The sequence below is a fragment of the Melanostigma gelatinosum genome (assembly GCF_949748355.1).
Source record: "Melanostigma gelatinosum genome assembly, chromosome: 4".
Classification (NCBI taxonomy): domain Eukaryota; kingdom Metazoa; phylum Chordata; class Actinopteri; order Perciformes; family Zoarcidae; genus Melanostigma; species Melanostigma gelatinosum.
In genome coordinates this window covers 26,893,718-26,914,234 of record NC_136637.1, presented here as the reverse complement: position 1 = coordinate 26,914,234, position 20,517 = coordinate 26,893,718, and the positions used below count along the sequence as shown (strand labels likewise).

The 20,517-nt window shown below is 44.6% G+C and overlaps 1 protein-coding gene across 1 annotated transcript in view; it reads left to right on the top strand.

Annotated features, from left to right (window-relative positions):
• Positions 1–994: 994 nt before the first annotated feature.
• yjefn3 (YjeF N-terminal domain containing 3) overlaps positions 995–20,517 on the top strand; it is a 36,642-nt gene continuing 17,119 nt past the window's right edge. The window contains exon 1 of the mRNA XM_079267070.1: positions 995–1,244. Within this exon, the coding sequence (XP_079123196.1) occupies positions 1,177–1,244 (68 nt within the window). The 5' untranslated portion in view covers positions 995–1,176. The remainder of the gene's footprint in view (positions 1,245–20,517) is intronic.

The window sequence follows — 20,517 nt, the reverse complement described above, 5'->3', positions numbered from 1 at the left end:
ACTCTCCAGCTTTAATTGCTGCAGCAATGTATAAGCCCTAGGTGGCTGGGTACGCCAACTTTTCATTCAACCTGTTCGTCTTCAGTAGCCCTCACAGGAATGAAAGGTTTATTTGTGTGATGTGGTAGAAAAACAAAAGACTTAGACCCTCATCTATGTAATATAAGTCCTCGGACTTTGCTCTGGTAGTCGGGCTGCAGTAAAGAGATTTAATGGCGTCTGGGGGGAGGGAGAGAAAAAGGAGAGCGAGACTTTTATAGAAGAAAGTGAGCTATTGTTTGTCACCACGACCCACTTATGAGCTCCATTCCTTGGCAGCCTGCGGCCCCTCCCCGTGATACTACTGTACATATGCCACCGCTGTGTCAAAGATATACAGGAATGCACATTTGAATAAGATAGACACTGTTTGGAGTGTTTTTTTTAAAACTATTTTCATGTTTTCCTCTGCTGCCCCCCTCAAAATCCATACCATCAGCCTGCATGCACCAAAGCCCTCTGTGAGCTCACAGTGTTCTGTTTCAGCTCAGCCATCTTCTGTGTGCTGGAGCAACAAAGTGCTGCTGTGAACCCACTCAGGTCCCATAATGGTACTGTCTCAGTTTTACTGGGCTTCATTTACCTCCCGCAACCAAATGAAAAGTGTCTCCTCGCGCTGATGCTTGCTCTTCTAGAGTATAGATTCTACATCAAGGGAGCGTTTTGCCACCAAGGAGTGTGTGCGTGTGTGTGTGACAATTTGAGGTGGGGGGAGGGGGGCTATGATCGAGGCAGCCTGAGCCAATCAGCCGGCGAGCTCCATGCCTCCTGAGTCTTAATTGGCTGGCTTTCCCCCCGGTGAGCACAGCTGATACACAGAGCCAGCTGGTTTTATTAGAGAATGATCCGCGGCCACAGTGGGAGAGAGAGACAATCATATAGACGCATTAATCAGAGTGTGTAAGTAGCAGCCAGCAATTACCTTCCAGCGTCGGAACCAATCAAGAGCCACAGAGGGAGGAAGTCTATTTACATTCTTCAGTCTATTCGCAGGCAAAGAGGTAGACAGTGCGCGCTTATCGAATCCGACTCAGGGAGAAGGAACCCAAAGTGTCTCTTTCTTTTGGAGCGGCGCAGCTCATCCGTTCCTCACATTTTGCCGCGTGGGAGAAAAACAAATCAAAAAACAACAACCAGATGGACAAGATGAACCACAGCTCGGCGGAAGCAGAGGCTGAGACCATAGAACCCCTGCGTTACCTCAGGTAGGCACCTCTCTGATGTCTCTCTCCTCCGATCCCTTTTGGTTCACCGATTTAGCGGAGCGCGCTCAAATCGATGCCCAGTGCAGGCGCGCGCGAGAGAGAGGGAGCCCGATATAACGGCGGGCAGAATTAGACAGGAGCGTTTTCCAGATTCATCCCGAGAGAGAAGAAGTCTTCACATGAGACCATTAGAGTGCTTTCATCTGGCGTCCCGTTTGAACCAGAGCACGCTTTTTAGAAAGGGAAACGGAGCACAGGGAGTAATACGAGATATCAATTATTTAAGTTGACTTGTATGATGATAATGACAGTGCTGCCCCGCAAAGAAACTCCAACTCTGCTTGGATTTCCTTCGTTGCTCTTTTCCTCTCCACTGAAGCCTCAAATCGAATTACCGATATGAGCTCTCATTGAATTATGAGAGCTGTGTTTAATTTGGCATTATCAGGCCACATATTACGGACCAAGCCAGTCATCTGATGGCTCAGTAGCTTTGTGGAGATGAGACGTGTAATCGGTTTGTTATGCAACCCGAGGTTTGTGTGGTGCTCCGCCCGGCTCTCTGTGTGTAGCACCACTCTCACTCTGTGTGTAGCACCACTCTCACTCTGTGTAGCACCACTCTCACTCTGTGTAGCACCACTCTCACTCTGTGTGTAGCACCACTCTCACTCTGTGTGTAGCACCACTCTCACTCTGTGTGTAGCACCACTCTCACTCTGTGTAGCACCACTCTCACTCTGTGTAGCACCACTCTCACTCTGTGTGTAGCACCACTCTCACTCTGTGTGTAGCACCACTCTCACTCTGTGTGTAGCACCACTCTCACTCTGTGTGTAGCACCACTCTCACTCTGTGTAGCACCACTCTCACTCTGTGTGTAGCACCACTCTGTGTGTAGCACCACTCTCACTCTGTGTGTAGCACCACTCTGTGTGTAGCACCACTCTCACTCTGTGTGTCGAACCACTCTCACTCTGTGTGTAGAACCACTCTCACTCTGTGTGTAGCACCACTCTCACTCTGTGTGTAGAACCACTCTCACTCTGTGTGTAGCACCACTCTCACTCTGTGTGTAGAACCACTCTCACTCTGTGTGTAGCACCACTCTCACTCTGTGTGTAGCACCACTCTGTGTGTAGCACCACTCTGTGTGTAGCACCACTCTCACTCTGTGTGTAGCACCACTCTCACTCTGTGTGTAGCACCACTCTCACTCTGTGTAGCACCACTCTCACTCTGTGTAGCACCACTCTCACTCTGTGTGTAGCACCACTCTCACTCTGTGTGTAGAACCTCTCTGTGTGTAGAACCTCTCACTCTGTGTGTAGAACCTCTCTCTCTGTGTGTAGAACCTCTCTCTCTGTGTGTAGAACCTCTCACTCTGCGCGTAGAACCTCTCACTCTGCGCGTAGAACCTCTCACTCTGCGCGTAGAACCTCTCACTCTGCGCGTAGCACCACTCTGTGTGTAGAACCTCTCACTCTGCGCGTAGCACCACTCTGCGCGTAGCACCACTCTGTGTGTAGCACCACTCTCACTCTGTGTGTAGCCTCACTCTGCGCGTAGCACCACTCTCACTCTGTGTGTAGAACCACTCTCACTCTGTGTGTAGAACCACTCTCACTCTCAGAGTGACGGGGACACAGAGAGCTGCTCTCAATGGCTTTGGTGGTTCCTGACCTTTTGAATGGTGAAATGCAGATGAGCAGTTTTCTCCAACCTGGCGTGTGTGTGTGTGCATGTGTGTGTACAAAACTGCACGTGCAGATATTGGTTAATGTGTTTGGATCCACTTAGAATTCAACAGTACGTGGCCCCTCTGGCATGCACACTAAGTGCACAGCCTTTGGGCATCATGATCAAACTTGTGACGCCAAAAATATGCAGCTCAATTAGCAACATGGAGACAGTATTTTATTTCAGCGAATAAGTTTTATGTGGGCATGTTGCCAATTTAAGGCAGAGCAAGCTCCACCAGTGAGTGGTTTCATCGCAGATTTAGAATGTGTTGATGTGGTCGAAAATGACCCGTACTGTTGTGTTGAAATCATCCGAAACTGATCACCTGAAATTTAGGAAATTGGTCTGAAAATACTTGGGTGAGTGATGTAAAATGAAATATGCAATTTGTAGCTAATGGACTGAATAAACTGAGATGACTTTATTCCTTCAAGGAACAGTTTGCACAACCAAATGCCAGAAAATGTCCACTGATACACAGAATATATTCTAATATAGTTGGGATTTCATTTTGGGCACCAGGCTCTTGCTGTTATGTGCGTCCACCCCACATCATAACAGTTATGTAAATGAGAAATCTGGAGTTGGATCTTGTCTTATCGCCGATCTTCTTCATCAATCTTCACTGAACGGTCCTCTTCCCTGTCTCATTGTAACGGTCAGTCCCTGTGCAGTTGAGGGCTCTGAGGAGGACGTTGTTTGGGTGACAAGGCTTTTAAAACAGCAAGATGATAGCACTGACAAATCGTATTTAAATATAATGTTTAACCGTTTATATATATTCAAAAATGCAGTTCTGGTACAGTTCATGCTGTCAATAATTAATGAAGAAAAATAAATGAATGTCTGCTTTTTTTCAACATTTATTTGCAATCATATTTGAAGACATGCTTCTCGTAACTGTATCGTGGATTTATGCAGAATTGGTTCATCAATTTTAATGTTTTTGTGTGTCTCTTTCTCACACACACACACACACACAGTAAAGGGGGCCCCCCCAAGGAATATCTTGCAGGGTCCCCTGTTGTCTTGGGCCTGCACACAGACGGTTGTAACAAACCCTTTTGAAGAAAAATGGTTTTCTTTGTGTTCTGTTGAGATTACAGCGTGAATGCCTTGATGATTTGTGGCCCTCCTGTTCTTTTTTGTGTCTCTGGGTAATTTACTATAAATGAGGTGCTTTGTCACTCAGGAGGAAACATCGCTGCTGCCTTTGTTCCTTTAGAGCACGTCAAATAGGATGATGCGCTTCAGATGGTTCATTCCTTTTCTGTTGAGCATTTATTTCCACAAATCGCCCTGCGAGCCTGTGATTGATTTTACAATATGAACATGGTGCCTGAAGACCTTTTTTATGCAGTATACTGTACTCGTGTTTCTATAGCGTCCATGTTATTGCCCTGTCAATCAGTGCATGCACCCACATATTACATCTATTCTGGGAGCTAGTTTATTTTATGCTTCTCGATAACTTGTGTAATTACGCTCTCTGCGCTAGCTGCATTTCTACCCTTCTCTGTGTGTGTGTCGACATCTGAGGAGCTGAGGCTGGCGGATTAACCAGCACCCGAGAGGCTTGGTCCAGGTCCTCACACCTCTCAGATCTCTGCCGCTTGATTGGTGCTGGCTGGCAGTCAATTAAAGCCCCATACACCACCACAGGGGTACCTGATTATGCGGCTATCATCATCAGGGTCATATCTAGTTTTTTTTGCAAACATGTGTGAACTTGCATGTCACTCATGCTTTTAAATTATTCACTTTTGAAATTAAGCATGTGGTAATTTATTCAAAAATGATATGTGGATATTTATCGTTGTAGCCAATCCACAGCAACCAGACATGCAGCTGTTATGGCAACCTGTTAAAGCAAAAGATTTTGTGAACAAAGGAAATTAGATAAGATAATTACTATAGAACTGTACGCTCTATGGAAAAAAAGCATCCACAGGAGATGATGACATTAGCCCGGAGACAGTGTGATAAAGCTGCTCAATGATCCGATATGTTTATATCGTGGCAAGCTGCAGAAACCTATTAAGTTAATGCACGAAAACCCTAAAACGTGACAAACCTGCTGCTTTAGTGTCATGGCGGTTGTGACTGCCAGAAAAAACCGAGGTGGTGGATAACCTGTAAATGACATGAGCGGCTGGTGACTGCACCTTGCTTCTGGAACGGTATCTAATTTCTTCACTTGGTAACACGTACAAGGCAACTGTTGGGCGTGTGTGATTTATTTGTGCATGCTCCTTTTCGACATCTCTAGTTGTTCTGTTGTCCGATTAGCTGTAAGAGCTCTCCATTTACCATGTTTACCATGAAGAATGAGCAGGATGAGGTCTGATGGTTGGTTTCAGATGAATCGACAGTAAGCCCGCCGTTTCTGATCGTTGCTTCAGAAGTAGCATAAGAAGTCTTGTATGGCTGCTACGTGTGAGCTAACATAATTAATGAAGCGGCCAGATTGCTCCACATGCATTCATACAAAAGGCTTTAGTTACTGCGAGTACCTAGATTGAGGTTGGAGTTAGATTATGGCACTTGCATGGTTCAGAGAAACCGCAGTTCTCTGGTAGTAACGAGTCTAGCCATGCTAGCAGCTCTGTGAGGCTACATGCTAACGTCAACAAGCTCCCAACGACAACGTGCTGATGTTTGGCAAATATAAAGTGTACCAAATTCAACCTCTTATCTTAGCGTGTTAGCATGCTAATGTTTGTAACACTGAACACAAACTACAGCTTAGGCTGATGTTAATGCCATTTGTTTTGCAGATATTTTGTTGTTAACATATTTCCGTCTGGAGCAAAGTGCTCGACCAACCCACCGACATTGCCAGAGTCACGCAAGTGGCCACAAGTGGCCGTGCTAGTGGCTCCGTGAGGCCGTACTTGCGGTGATTTGAGCTAAATGCTAACATCTGCATGCAGTGTGTAAAATAAATCTGTATTTATATAAATTATTCCGCACAGGAGTTAATGTATTTACAGCAGCTGATGGGAAATGCATAATAAGACAAAAGCAGGGCCTTGGTGTATAATTGATGAATTCATCAATTATTTTGTTTTTGTTTAATATATTAAGATGATCATATACGTGATTAACATTAAGTTCATTGGTTAAGTAATTTAAGTCATAAAAAGTTTACTTCTGCCTAGTCCTTTTCAAACACTCTGTATTTATTTATAATTTACTGTATTGGTTATACTTGTATCTGTCTAATCAATTTAATCTGTGTTGAGGTTTTGAGCTCTCTTTCACTTGGGGTTTGACAGCTCGTGCTTTAACCACCTGCTTGACCACCCGAAAGCAGAAAGGCCTGTTCGTTCAGGTTTAAATTAGTCTCCAGGCAGCAGCCTTTGTTAATGAATAACGCAAGAGAGCCATACGAGGAAGGCCGAGCCAAGAGCCATCATTTTAAGCATTTTTAATTGTTTTTAAGGGGAAGAAAACTATATATATATCTCTCGCTCTCTCGCTCTCGCTCTCTCGCTCTCTCTGTGTGTGTGTGTGTGATATATATCGAGAGAGAGATCTTCGGAGAGGTAATTGCTATTCATTTGTGCTTTTAAATTGGCACGATAGGGTCAGAATATGTCAAGTATTTAACCCTAGTTATGTCACCTGTACACAACCTTCATCCAGTGTTGTGTTTCTTTAAGTGTGTGCTTCTGTGTGTGTTGTAATGGAGAATGAACATACAGCAGCACACCCTGATGTGTAAGCTGGACTCTAATCAGTTTCTTACCTCCTTCACCGCTTTAACAAGCTTTACATCCAACGGGATAATGATGACTGAACTAAAGAAAGAGGCTGCGTATATATGATTTTTAATGGTTCCTTTCTCACACTTAAGAGGCTGCTCAATACATCTTGTCCTTGAAAAACATCCCCATCCTCACGTTCTTACTCCCACTGCCTCGCCACTCTCCTCATCTCCACTCTGCTCAGTGGCATCCATCTAATAGAGACAGAGCCCATTTATTATTCCACATTTACTGACATTGGTAAGCACAAACTGTAATTAAGACAGAAAGATCGACACACTTGAGTCACAAAAAACACAAAGTTCCATGTTTGAATGTGTGTGAGGGTGCTTGTGAGATTGATTTGACAGGACTGAAGTGAGCAGTGGTGTGCCTCTTTAGTGGCAGTTCAAGCATAGCATCTGCCGAGAAGTTCTCGTATAAATGCCTCAGGTCCCGTCGCTGCTAAATTTTCATCAAATTCGCACACATACACACCGACGTACAAAGAGTGCTGGAAGAAAAGGTCACCAATGTCTCTCTGGGCGGCCGGAAAACCTATTTTTGCAGTGTAAAAGTCTAAAGTGTGGTTTGGGTGGTTTTAGTTTCTATTTTCAGATCCATTTTCCTTTGCCAAGGTTTAGAAGTACTCAAAACTCACGGTGATGACGGAGGCTTCCATTTGACTGAGCACCAGGCTATTATTGGAGACAGACCATTATTTAATTGTACAGGTTCACAGCATGCCTCAATTAACAAACGTTAATTAAACTGTTATACTGCTTAAATTATATTTGAGTCATTTTTCTGACATTAGAGGTGATACGCTTCCTCTTCTGTCATTTATTCATGAAACAGGCTGCATCACATTCAACAAACTGCAAACTTTACTAAAATGTGTTGGTTACAAAGTGTTAGTTACAAATTTTAGAAGTACTTTGTGCATCCATTTTCTTCTATTGTACTTAGAGGATTGTTATGGAAGTTTTCAGGTGTATTGGGTAAATATAACTTGAAACGTTAAAGGTTAAATAAATACTCTTCCGTTAACATATAGTGGGAGTTGGGGTCTGTTATTTTGAAAAAGAAGCCTCATCCCTGTGCTTCCTGATAAAATATGGTTACGCTATTGTACTTTTATTTTGAAGGGGTGGGGGAGAGAAGGGGCTATGATGGGAAAAGAGCTTTTGTCGGAAAATGTCCAAGTCCTAAGTGTGTGTCTGTGTGTGTCCAACTGCCCTAAATGCCTAGCAACAATCAAAGGTTGCCGTGGTGATGTTGCTCAGTCACTCATAGGTCAGATAGGTCAACGCATAAAACCTCCAGTTGAGCACTTGTGATAAATGTGTGTGTGTGTGTGTGTGTGTGTGTAGAGTGAGGGCAGACAATATAAGTGAAGAAGCAAGTTTGTGCAGTAAACTTCTTTTTTTTTTTTTTTTCATTTTTGGAGGATTTTGTGTATTTTCTGCAATGCATTTTTGGGCGACCTAAATGTTAGGAGCTAACTTTCATGAACTGAAAGCAGACGGTGAAAGGGTTAAAGTTCTAAGACAAAAAGACGGACACCCAAACCAGACCACGCCGTGACAATAACCTGTCAAAAGCAAGGTAGTGTTGTGGAATATTTCTTAAACTATTCGGGAGAAAAGTGTAAACTGTTTTCAAATCAATGTCAAATGAATCATCTAAAATCATCTTCATGCATGCTACCTTTATACCCACAGACGAGAGAAACCAGCTGAAACAGGCAAGGGAAGAATGATGAGAGACAGACATTTGTGCTGAAACAGGCAACGTCTGGTGTATTCCCTGCAACAATAAAAGTAGGCCTGGTTCTATGTCGAGGTTATATATGGCCTGCAAATCTTCTCCTGTGCTCTTTGATCTATGTGGATGTTTATCTTAAGGTAGAGGTTTATGATACAGCAGGCGCTGTCAGTCTAAGGAGAACTAAGCAGAGAGCAGAATAAAAACATTTGTTCCTGTTACAGTAGCCCCGCCTTAAAGCACACCCTGCTTTATGGTCCGTTTGACTCTAAATGGACCATAAGTTACTAAATGAACATCATGATGTACTGAAGAAGACTTGAAACTACAGAGTGAGACCATAAACTCATGATTACAATGTTTACTGAGGTAATAAATCAAGAGAGAAGTAGAGTCATTTTCTCGCAGATCGATCGATCGATTGATCTGTAGGTTTGTTTATATGAAATGATGATATTTATACAGGCTTTAATGTGTGTAGCCGGATGCATAGCCAATGTGTGTGAGCGTTGGTTGGATATTTAGAAGGCTGACGGGCACGAGAGGAATGAGTCTGTGACCTGCAAGGCGACGTAGAACAGGAGGACTCTAGGCATGTGAGAATAGTTTGTGAATGCTGCAACTGTCGCCCTCGCTCTTCTGTTCCCTTTACAACGCTAAAGGGTCTGATTTCAACATGAACTCTCCCGACCGCATCACGGTCTCTAATACAGGCTTCAGCTAAAGAAACATTGTCTCAAACAGATGCTTTATTGTGCACCTTCAGAGAAAAACTACTTTTCTCTGAAAAAGCCATGAGTGAGTGCCCTGTATCCAGCATGAGCTCCAGCCTTGCTTTGCTTATTGATTTCAAGGGAGGGAAAATGTGAGAAATGTATTATTGTAATTGTCTGTTAGACCTTTTCTCCTCCAGCCCTGGCTGAGCTGTGTGCACATGTGCCCAGGCATTTGTTTTTGAGCGGCTTCAGCGTGCAGGACTAATCCATCACTTGTCAGGAGAGCGCTGATGGAACAGCCAATCACAAAGATTCCGATTCCCGCAGTTTCAATCATCTGATATCTGCACAGCAACAATGGCCTTCCTTGAGTCCTTGAAATGAACAATGAGTTGACTTTATGTTATTTGTTAAAGAGAACTTTCGCCTCCATCTGCTCATGTTTCATGTTTGCCACCAATCGGTCAGTGTCACGTCATTAGCCAGTCGGTAAGCTACCTTTCTGTAGCCATGTTTGTTTGTTCTTTTAGAAGCCTTGTTAGCGTGTCTGTTCTTCCTGGAGAAGAAAGTAGACACTGGAACTAGGGCAATAGATCAAGATGGTGATATGAGACGACTGTGGCATAAGTGTTGTTTTCTCCAGGTTTTAAAGGCTGCATTACAGCAAAGAGATGCAATTTTATTTGTCTTTACCCACTGAAGTGTGATTCATGCTTGCCAAAGTGACGTCGTCAGACACGGCCCTTTGCAGCAAATGAAAATAATGCTCTACTTAGTTTAGGCAAACTTTGATTCAAGCAATGAAAACATTGTCAAATGTTATAACTGTGACTTGGAGAGAAACAAACTAACGGCTTGCAGCAGTCTTATGAATAATCGTGCAGTCTGTTTGGGTCGCGGCGCCATGCTGTTGGCCAGAGGGGGGGCGAGGCGCCTCCTCTCTCTCCTCTGAACCCCTCGTGGGCGACTCGCTGACAGTGGTCCGAGCTATTCTGAGGAATGTGAGCAGAATGCAAAGTGTTCTCATGGTGACGGAATGGGAGCGATGCCCACTCTAGCAACTCGCCTTATGTCCTCTCCACTGAAACAAAATCAATGCGGGGAGACGGAGAAAAGGTGCAGAACGACCACAAATAGAGCTGGAGGAGAGGAGGAAGAACGACAAGCGAGTTGGCGAGGAAAGAAGACGGGTCATAAGATCCAGAGGGGGGTTGTTGTCTCGCCTTTCTGTCGGCCATTACCACGTGTCACTCGCATCAGCTTTGTGCCTGTTGCCATCGAAACCAACCCCAGCTCCACCCCAGCAGGAGCACGTTGCCGGGTGGCTCAGACACGCAGGGTGATGCTGTTATGAACTCTGTTTTGTGTAGAACCTCCGTTTCCTTCCCTTTTGGTACTTCAGGGTTTACTTGTTTAGCGGGTTGCATTGTCCTTTTTTAGTGCGTTTTCTTTTTTTGGGGTCTGCCTGTTGTTCTTTCTTAAAGTGACAGGCAAGTATTTGTTTATTTTGTGCTCTTTTGGGGTTCTGCCAGCTATTGTATTGTTTATTTTCTGCGGCCTTTAATAAGCGGTCATTTTACGCCTGATTGCACGTTATGTTCCTCCCTTAACCCGACTAGAAAGGGACGTAACAGTTAGTTAGAGACTTTTGCAGGACTCAAGTTAATCTGTAGGTTTTATTGAACAGATTTTTAAACAATGCATTGTTTCTGTGTCTGTGTTTGTGATAAAGATATAATCGCCATATTCTTTCTGTTCCGCACTTCCAGCAGTGTGTGTGATTGTAAAATAAATTGAAATGGCTGACAGAGAGGGAGAGACTGACTGTGAGAGCATGAAGCGGAGTTGTTGTATGAAGTCTAAAATGATGTATTTGTCCTTGTGAATTGAATCAAGGAACATTGTGCGTCTGTCCTTTGGTAGTGTGTCGCCAACTGTTTATCCGTGTGTGTTTGTTGTCGGCATTTTGAGTGTGTGTGCGCGACACAGGTTTGCAGCCAGGAAGGCTTTCCCAATGTTCACTAATTAGGTTTGTTTCCTCGCTCTGCCGAGTCCTGATTGCAGTTCTGGTTTGTTTTCCGATCGGAGGACGCTGAATCTTGATTATGTAAATGTCTGGTCTTTTATATTGCTCTCTGTTGTTGTTTACCACGTAGCAATTAACGTTTGCTTTTGAAAGTTAAGATACGATAAGTTAAGAGACAAACGTCCACTTTCTTTGTTAGCATCATCTGATAATTGCTGACCAGGCAGACCGAGAGGGATGCACATGAGTTTTTACCGTATTTTTTCATTTCTGTGGTTTCACTGTGATTATTAATATAAAGCCCAAATATCTGGCTTATTGAGTACCATAGGCAGAGTGGGTGGCGCCCAAATTGTCAACGCTGGAGATCATTTTTCAAGTGGCTTTTTATGTTCGACAGCCAAGAAACCATAATTGTTGGGCTTTACAAAAGCGTGTAAGGAGGGAGGGATAAGAGAGGCGAGAATGTGACAGGAAAGGAAAAACAGATCACTCAAGTCAAGTTTTCACCCACATTTAATGCCAATTTGAATCAAATCAAAACGGAATTAATGCCCAACACGATCTCTCTAAATGTTACGGTGTTTGCACAGTGAAATGTGTACGTACTTAATGCTATTCAAGACGAGCTCTCCAGATTGTCATGGATACAACGTGAAGTCTTGGCCTTTTACTCAGAGAACTGGGGTTACAAAATGTGACTTTCTTCTAACCGACTATTGGCTTGAAGAGAGCAAAGCCAATAATGCATCCCTGCTGTGACACCAACATGGCAAGAGGCTGTGACTCTGGGTCGAAAGCAGCACTCTAGCACACTTCCACATTAGTTGTGTCGGGTCAAACGGTCACGCTGACCCGAGTCGAACAGACCACCCTCAGTGCCACAAGCACACGCCGCTTCGATTCCCGCAAACACGCAGTTGTGATGGAGGAGTACGCGAGACAAACATGATGCACCAAAGAAAATCTGAAAAGCAAACCATCAGTATGTGATTCCAAGCCACTGATCACACAACAGGGACATACAGGCCGAGTACGTCTGCTGATTGCAGTACCGTTCAGTACAATCTTGCCTTGGACCCTGGAGGCAAAGTCCCCCAAAATGTAAACCTCACACATTCTGCTCTGTTGTTAGAGTGGATGGTCAGAGCGATAAGGCCCAAAAGGCCAAACTCCAGCCATCGAGTGCGTCTCCTGTTATAGTGATGTCTTCATCCGACTGTAATCGCACATAGCACACTCAAACAGGCCACACACTGTACATGAACACGTATGCATGAATATCCACGCACTCCAACACTGATCTGCACGCCTGCAGACTTCCAGCTGTGTTTGCATCCAAATCAGCAATCGTTGCGCTTTCTAGATGTGGTCCGTTGGGCTCACTTATCATTCTTCAGCTCTTTACTTTTGTTTTGCTCTTTGAACTTCATTTCATGTATTTATCAAGAGTAACAAATAATTACGCAACGGATTCGCTAACAGGTGAATATGAATAAATATCTATCAACATGGATATGAGAGGGAAAAAAGCCTTCACGGTTAAATGAAGTTCCTGTCAGTTTAGTTTCCCTCCACGGCACATTGACGGTTGAGCGAATGAGATTAGCCAGCGTTGAGATTTAATAACGATCAACGACTCAGTCATGCATGAGACTATATTACAAATACTGCGGTTCTTAATATTACTGAGAGGGTCGGTAGTTCTGTGCATAATTGCATTGCCCAGTTGTGACCGTGGGCAGGAGATGAAGGTGTTTCTTGTGGGGCTGTTCTCTATTTAGCATATTTAAATCCTGTAATATAATTGAGGTATGAAAAGGTTACTACATTGTGAGTTTTATTAACGGTAACATAACGTCAGCATTAAAGGCGGCCATGATGTTCACTGTGGTGGATCTTCATGCAAAATATCAGCCTTTAGTTTTATTATGTTGTAGTGACATGAATGACAATCTGTGAATGAAAACGACTGGCTGCACGTGTGTCAGTTGGCTGTACGGATTCGATGAACGTGTGACGGATGCATGCTCTGCGTGACGGCCCATTCGCCACATCACACCTCTGTGATGGGCCTCTCACACATCAGCACCTCCTTCTCCTCCTGCTGCTGTTGCTCTTTCACTTCCTAATCATTTTAGAAGGCGGTGAAGAAGATTGACCGTACGGACACACACACACACACACTCGCGTATATGCGTGCGTGCATACACGCATGCCAACAGCTGCGAAAGGTCGGCCGAATGCCAGTTTCGATTCGATGGCTCTCTGACCCCTCTCATGGTTCCCCCTACTGCTGTGCTCATCAATAATACACAGTGTGTGTGTGTGTGTGTGTGTGTGCAGGTGCGAGGATGTTGTGTCAGAAACAAAACCTTGCTCTGTGTATTGGCTTCTGGCAGAACATGAGGGTGGGAGATGCTGCGGTGAGGGTTTGAGGCTGTGCGTTCTCATTGAAATGCTCTTTGTTGTTTGTGTGCTGCTTGTGTTCTGTATCTAATTGCCTTTCAGTTGACCCACCTGCCTTGTTCCTTATGAAACAGTCTCCATAGTTTGCAGACTGGAAGAGAAATGAGCGAGGAGAGTCAGGATCAGACACACACACACACACACACACACACACACACACTTACTTGCTTACAAACTCGCAGGATGATGAAGTAGAAGGTGAGCAATTTAATTTATCCAAAGGGAGTTCAAGGAACGCTTTGGAGAGTTTTCAGCAGAAGCATCGGTTTCTTTGTCCTCCCTTGTTATTTGCCTGAGGAGTCTCCTTGTCGTTCCTTTTTATTGGCAATGCTTCAAAATACAGATTAGTCTTTTGTATCCGCAGGAGCAGAGCTGAGACGAGGCCCCGTGCTCTCCTGCTGGAGTGGGGACACTTGCAGTAATGGATGAAATTAGCTTGCCCACAAATTGTTCTCTTCAGCACCAACCGTGCTGAACTCAAAACTGTTCATCCTTCCCAGAAGCAAATCTTTGAGATGTTGAAGGAGAATTGCTCCAGATGTTCCCTGCGCATTGCAGCAGTAGGCTCTTATTCCAGCACGTGCACATCATGGGGGCCATTAGCTTGATCTGAGAACAGAAGAGAATAGAATCATTAATCAGCAAACACTGAGAGAATGACATAAGAGCCCTCGCTGGGCCCTTTCTGCATCCTTCGTTTGACAGCTGAACCTGCCCCTCTGAGAGCAGAGAGGAAGAGATGCAACAGACATGCCGTGTAGGTTCATAACATCTCACCCATAGCTCTCTATTTCCGCCTCACTACAGTAGATGCAGTCGATGCAAACACCTGAATTGGAACCTGCAGCCCTGAACATCAAATCTGGTTTTCACGCTACTAATTATTTCTTCCCTGCTGCTGTTGTGGTTTAAATTGAGCCGAGTCCTGCGTCTATGTTTGATCACGATATTGTTTTTCTTCCCTGCATGCCTCTCAAGTGGTTTAGTTCAGACTTTCTCAAAGAAAAGAAGTGAAATCTGATTTGCCACCTCGGAGAATTCTTTTGAACCCGTTTGTGTCGAGAGAACTTGCGTTTCTGCGACAGCTGCTAGTTTCTTTCGATGCGTCTTTGTCTGTTCTTAAAGCTGCCATGACTGTTTTTCTGCTACTTGGTGCTAGCACATTCAGCACGGCGCATAATTAGCATTCATTTGGGGTCTAGTTTCTGGCCACCTGGCTGAATGTTGGTCCAATATTCACTTTTCTAGCCCCAACTCCTGAGGGAAATATCTGTCTCTTCAGCTGCTAAATGCTCCGCTGTGTTCCCCAGCTAGTCACGTACTTCCCATTAGACAGCCGCTGGTGCTGGGAAGGCAGCATGCGGCGTGTTTAGTGGAGCTTTCTTTGCTAAACGCACCTGCATGCTGCCAAAACAGCCGAAAGATGCTAAAAGAGCTGAGGAATACTGATGGGTTCATCTCCACAAGCAACTCGTATAACGACAGTCATGTGATCCCTTAACAATATGAATAGGTTTGTGATGAAACAGTGGTCTCATAATAAAAGAAAAAATGTACTTATTTGAATATTACCGATGTTTTTAAGGTGCAGGGCTCTGTTTCATACGGATACGTCATTACGCTACACACATACAGAGACAAACCTGTGTGTGTGTGTGTTTTTCGCCTTGCAAGTAGTCTCTCGTTGCCTTTTCATTCGCATTTCATGTATTTATTTTATTTTTTTTTGCCGTGCAAACATTCTAAAATCAATTGTAACGTTAGTGGGTTGTCGGTCTGACCAGAGGCCTGAGTGCAGTTCGGTGCATACGTCCCGTGATAGCATAACGTCGTAACCTGTACGACTCAAAGTCACGTTACTGGCAAAGAATTACCAGAAGACATCCTTTCTAACATCGAATATTGTTGATTATTTCTCCCTGACGGTTCGGAGCCAACCCGTCCCAACACTTTGCCCTCGACAACATTATATATTTGTGTGATTAGCAGTTTGGTCACGATTATCTTTGTGCACAAGCAGTCATTGACAAAGTCATCCTAGAGTTATCTTCGTGTCTCCAGCTGTAGCAATATGTATGTAAATGCATGTGGTTCTGAACTGTATATGTATTCTGTGTCCTTTTTTGTGGTCGCATTCTTTCCTCCGTCACGTTTCTGATATTTCCCCCGCCCTGTTGCACTGTGTACCGTAACTAACCAACCGTGACATCTGGAGCCAAGTGGGTGTAAAAGCTGCAGACGGGGGCCTCGTGAGATGATAGGACGACCTGAAACACAGCAAGACATTGTGCTGCTCCCCGTCAACATTAGCCACATAACGATAGCTCACTGACGCTAATGCAACACGGCCTCATGCTGCCGCAGTAAAGCATGGCGGTCTGAGTTTACATTTAATCACATACAGCAGAGAGGGCGGTGGGAAGATTGTCGTCTGCATGGCAGGGTTTTATCAGTCTGACTTCTTGCTTTGTGTCTCAGGACGGCGGTGGCAGCGGTTCTAATTATGCCTTTTCTCTTTGTCCTCCTCTGTTGCTCTTGTCTGCTGCCACCTTCCTCATCTAGCCTTCACTTATTTTCATTATTATTAAAACTAACATGGCTCTGTGTGTTTACCATATTATTCTCTCTCTCTCGCTCTCTCTCGCTCTGTTTTTTTTTACATCGGCAGTAACTGTTAATTTGTCTGTCGTGTCGTTTTTATGAACAACATGAATGTCTCGCGCTGCAGTGTTGCTGGACTGATTTGTCATGCGTGACACTTTATGTGACTGGTTCTTTGACAATTACATTGATTCTGACTTGTCCGTCAATGATCCCGTCATCGCGGGGTTAATTCGTTTTTTGTTGTTGTTGTTCCGGGTTCAAAAGGTCACACATCCCGTTGTCTGTTACGTGAGCGCAGTCCACCGAAAACATTATATTTCCCACAATTTAAGCTGTTGTAATAATACGAATAAGTGTATTATTACACCGAACCGAAATAAGTTTGTAAAAAACAAAAAAATCTTCTTTTTTTTTTAAACCTTTATTTAACCAGGTAGTCCCGTTGAGATTAAAAATCTCTTTTGCAAAATGTAAGTAACAATACTACATAACATTAAGGAGCAGTTTGTTTTTTATGCTTATGTGTTGCCAAGAAGACACCCCAGAAGATGAGTCACTCGGGTATAGTTCCATCACACACACACACACACACACACACACACACACACACACTTCCCTGTCAACGTACTGAGTTCTTGTTTTTTTTGCTCTCCATGAGACTCTGAGGCATTGTTGCTATGGCACCGGGGCTGTCCATACTGGGCGCACGAGGGAAGAAAATGAGGTCACCTCTCAGTCGAACCGTCTTCTGCTGGCTGCAAAAAACAATATAGGATTTAAAAAATTGATTTGAAAAGCCGCCTCATGCTTAATGTGGATCTATCTGGATACACAGTAGGTAGGAAGACTGATTCAAATGAATCCACAACTGGCCCAAATCTCTCTCCGTAGACGAGCCGTACGTCCTGAAGCACAGAGCAACTGATGCATTGTTGTTATTAAACTTCAGGTCCCTTAGTAACACAGGTCAGTCTGACATGTGCTGACCAGCGGCCTTTATATCTTGCATTAGTCATTCTGCTCTGCCTCCAGTACTCTGAGAGCCTGGCTCAGTGGAAACGGATCGGATGTGACAACGCCTCTTATTTAGTGATGCTGAAAGCCTCCGGCCTCAAACTGAAGGATCTGGGTTTAAAACAGAGGTTATAAATGGATATTGTGGATAACTGGGTAAAAGGATCAAGACCAGGGGGGGATATATGTCTTGTGCGTCTGCGGGGGGGTGATAGTTATGCACCAGAGATGAGTAGACCTGACTCATGGATGGACGTTTTTAGCTCACAAGAACACACACTCACGGGAAATATAACGCAGAGATGGGCACACCGCCGACACCTGTGGCTTTATGTGATCCATGGTCCTGTTTCACTGGTGCATGGTGGCTGGGATGGAAATGAGTTCCAAGAGCAAAACGCAGGAGCCACTGATTGGGATTATCTGGAGAGAAAGTCTGTCTCGTCGTACCGGATGTGAGGCACGGGAGCAGACGGTAAACTGATTAAGCCTGATTTAAATGAATGATGCTTCTGTGGACAGTCTTATGGATGTGACTGTCTCTCTCGCTCACACACACACGCACAACTTCAAAATGATTGCCAAAGGAGACTTGAAACAAAGTGAATCATGCCGTGCTGATTTGATAAGAATTGAGCAGCATGAAGGGGCTCACACTGGGCAGTTAGAACGGGAACATATGGCGGCTCAAGGCCAGCTCCTATCTGCCAGCTGAGGCTGTTTATGAGAAGCTCCCACCGCTGCGGCACCTGTTCCTCCTGCCCGTCATCGAATTATGCAGAGAGAAACGTAATACGTATCCTAAAGCTTCCAGAAATCTACACATGTGAGTTTGAATGCAGTGGAACACCGTGACCGGCTCGTGATGAGTCCTGCTCCCTCGCACAGAGGTTAACAGAGGAGACGTCACGGCTGCAGAGCGTGTCGTATGATTGGGCTTGTGTGCACGAGCTGGTGCACGATCACAGAACACGGAGATGATTGATTGTCATAGCAGCTGACGACATGGGTGACAATTCCAATCTGCAGTTATTGGAAAGACGAAAGAAATGTTTTCTATTTGAAAATGTCCAATTGTAAAACTGCAGCCATCCATTCCAGCGTACCCCAAAGGTTCCTTTAGGCCGGGCGCACCCAAAGAGCACCTGAGCGGACACCCCCACACCTGCTGTAACCCTCCAACATCTCCAGTGATACAGGCTTTTCATTTGAGAAAGAGTTCTTGCATTGTTTAATAAAGTAGTGAGCACTCGTGTCATCGCATGCATTTCTTTTCCTCTTGACGTGTCGCTCTCTGCTCGTAGTCGTTTTAAATGTTGTTCTCGTTTGTACCAACACATATAGGTTTCTGTTCTCTAAACTTCATTTAGATCTGAACCATCCTGCATTTCTCTGTCCCCCCCCCCCCCCCCCTCGACCTTTCCCCTTTACATAGTCTCTTAGCTGGAGTCGCGGTCGCACTCCGGGAGTCGTGTCTGATGAGGAAAGGTGTCCTGAGATGACGCGTATGAAATCAGCTGCACTCGTGCACGTGGGAAAGCCCGCTGATGATCCTGTGTTAACGGCAGGGGAGCCGTCAGTCGGCACCGTAGTACGAGCTGCAGGGCTCGGTAGGACATGAGCACGGCCGTCTGTCAGCATGATGCCAAAATTACGAGGAAAACCATTTAGCTGGAGCAGGGCTGAGCGTCCATAATGAGATTACCTGCAGGGTGCTGATGAAAGGGAGGCTTAATATTCGGCCCACAGCCTCACCGCTCTGCTCGTACAGTGGCATAAAGCTCCGTTCACCTTCTGCACCGTTCTTCCAAACGCACACAACAGATAAATACAAACCAGGGAGAGTCATCTCCCATTCGCTCCCTCAATCTGCGCTTTCTTTCTCTGCGCGTCTCGTGCTGTCGATCTGCAATCACTCTGCTTCGGTGAAGTGCGCACCTTCATCACGAGACGGAGGGCGAGAGCGGCAGAGTAAGGTGGGGGAGAGGAAATGGAAAAGGATAAACTGAGGCGAGGTCGGAGGAAGTCTGAGATCAAAGGGCAGAAAGGTGCAGAGAAAGCATGAGTGAGTGAATGAAAGGAGACGGAGGAAGTATTTCAGGTCTCTTGCTGCATTCTTGTACCACAGAATGTGAAGCGGGTCAAATAGCTCGGCTGAGTTATGGTTATATGAAAGATCCTCTTTTTATTACACCTTTTTATTTGTGAACTACTTTTCTACGAATACAGAAAAACAAATAAAAAGACGTATAATGCATGCAGCCCACCGCTCCTCTTGTTGCTTTGCAATTCATAGAAACTTAGACAGTTGTCCATTCAGCAACACTCAGTCTAGCTCACACTTTACGCACGAGACGATCCTAAATCAGCAGTCAATAACAGCTGTTGCTTTGTTCTTAAGAGCATGAAAAGACACAATCAACATCTGTAAAAATTAAAACATTGTGAAAAGAGGACGCCCACGCCATTACATTTGTGGTTATAAAGGGAACATATTGGACTTGAAATCATCTTTAACTGACAGCTGTGAGTTGATAAATAGTTCCATGAATAATTATCTCAAGCGCAATCCTCAGGGGATCGTGTGTGTGTGTGTGTGTGTGTGTGTGTCCTCAGCTAGTCTTGTATTTTCTTTGCTCATTTGTGACAATATGTTCAAGGACCTCTTGTGAGAGACCATTGACTGCCGACTTGTCGCTCCTTGTAACCAGCCAGCAGCGATCAACAACACGCTTCAGTGGCGAAAGAGACATTTCTAGGACGAAAACAAGCTTGTTGCAGGTCACATGTTGACCTTTGTCATGGTTCAAAAACTGACATCCGTAGAAAAGGTTGGTCTCATTTTGAAACGCAGCATCTGCAGATTAATTTCCATACCTGATATGTTGTTATCCATTGAAGTAAGGCACGATACCAGAAGAGAACCCTTTTTTTGTTTCCTTAGATTTAATGATGACGTTTTTCTACAGAAACTCTTTGTCTCTTCATCAAAAATGGAGACTACGTCGGCCTCTGTGTGCTGAGGGATTTATTCCAGAGAGAGGCGTACCGCACTCAATACAGACTACTGATCTACTAGAGCAGCACACGTAGAAAAGAGAAAAGCTTTCACTGCACTGCATTCAGGCTGACTCATCATCTGTGTTCTGGACGGCAACAAAATAGATGTTAATGATTGTGTAAAT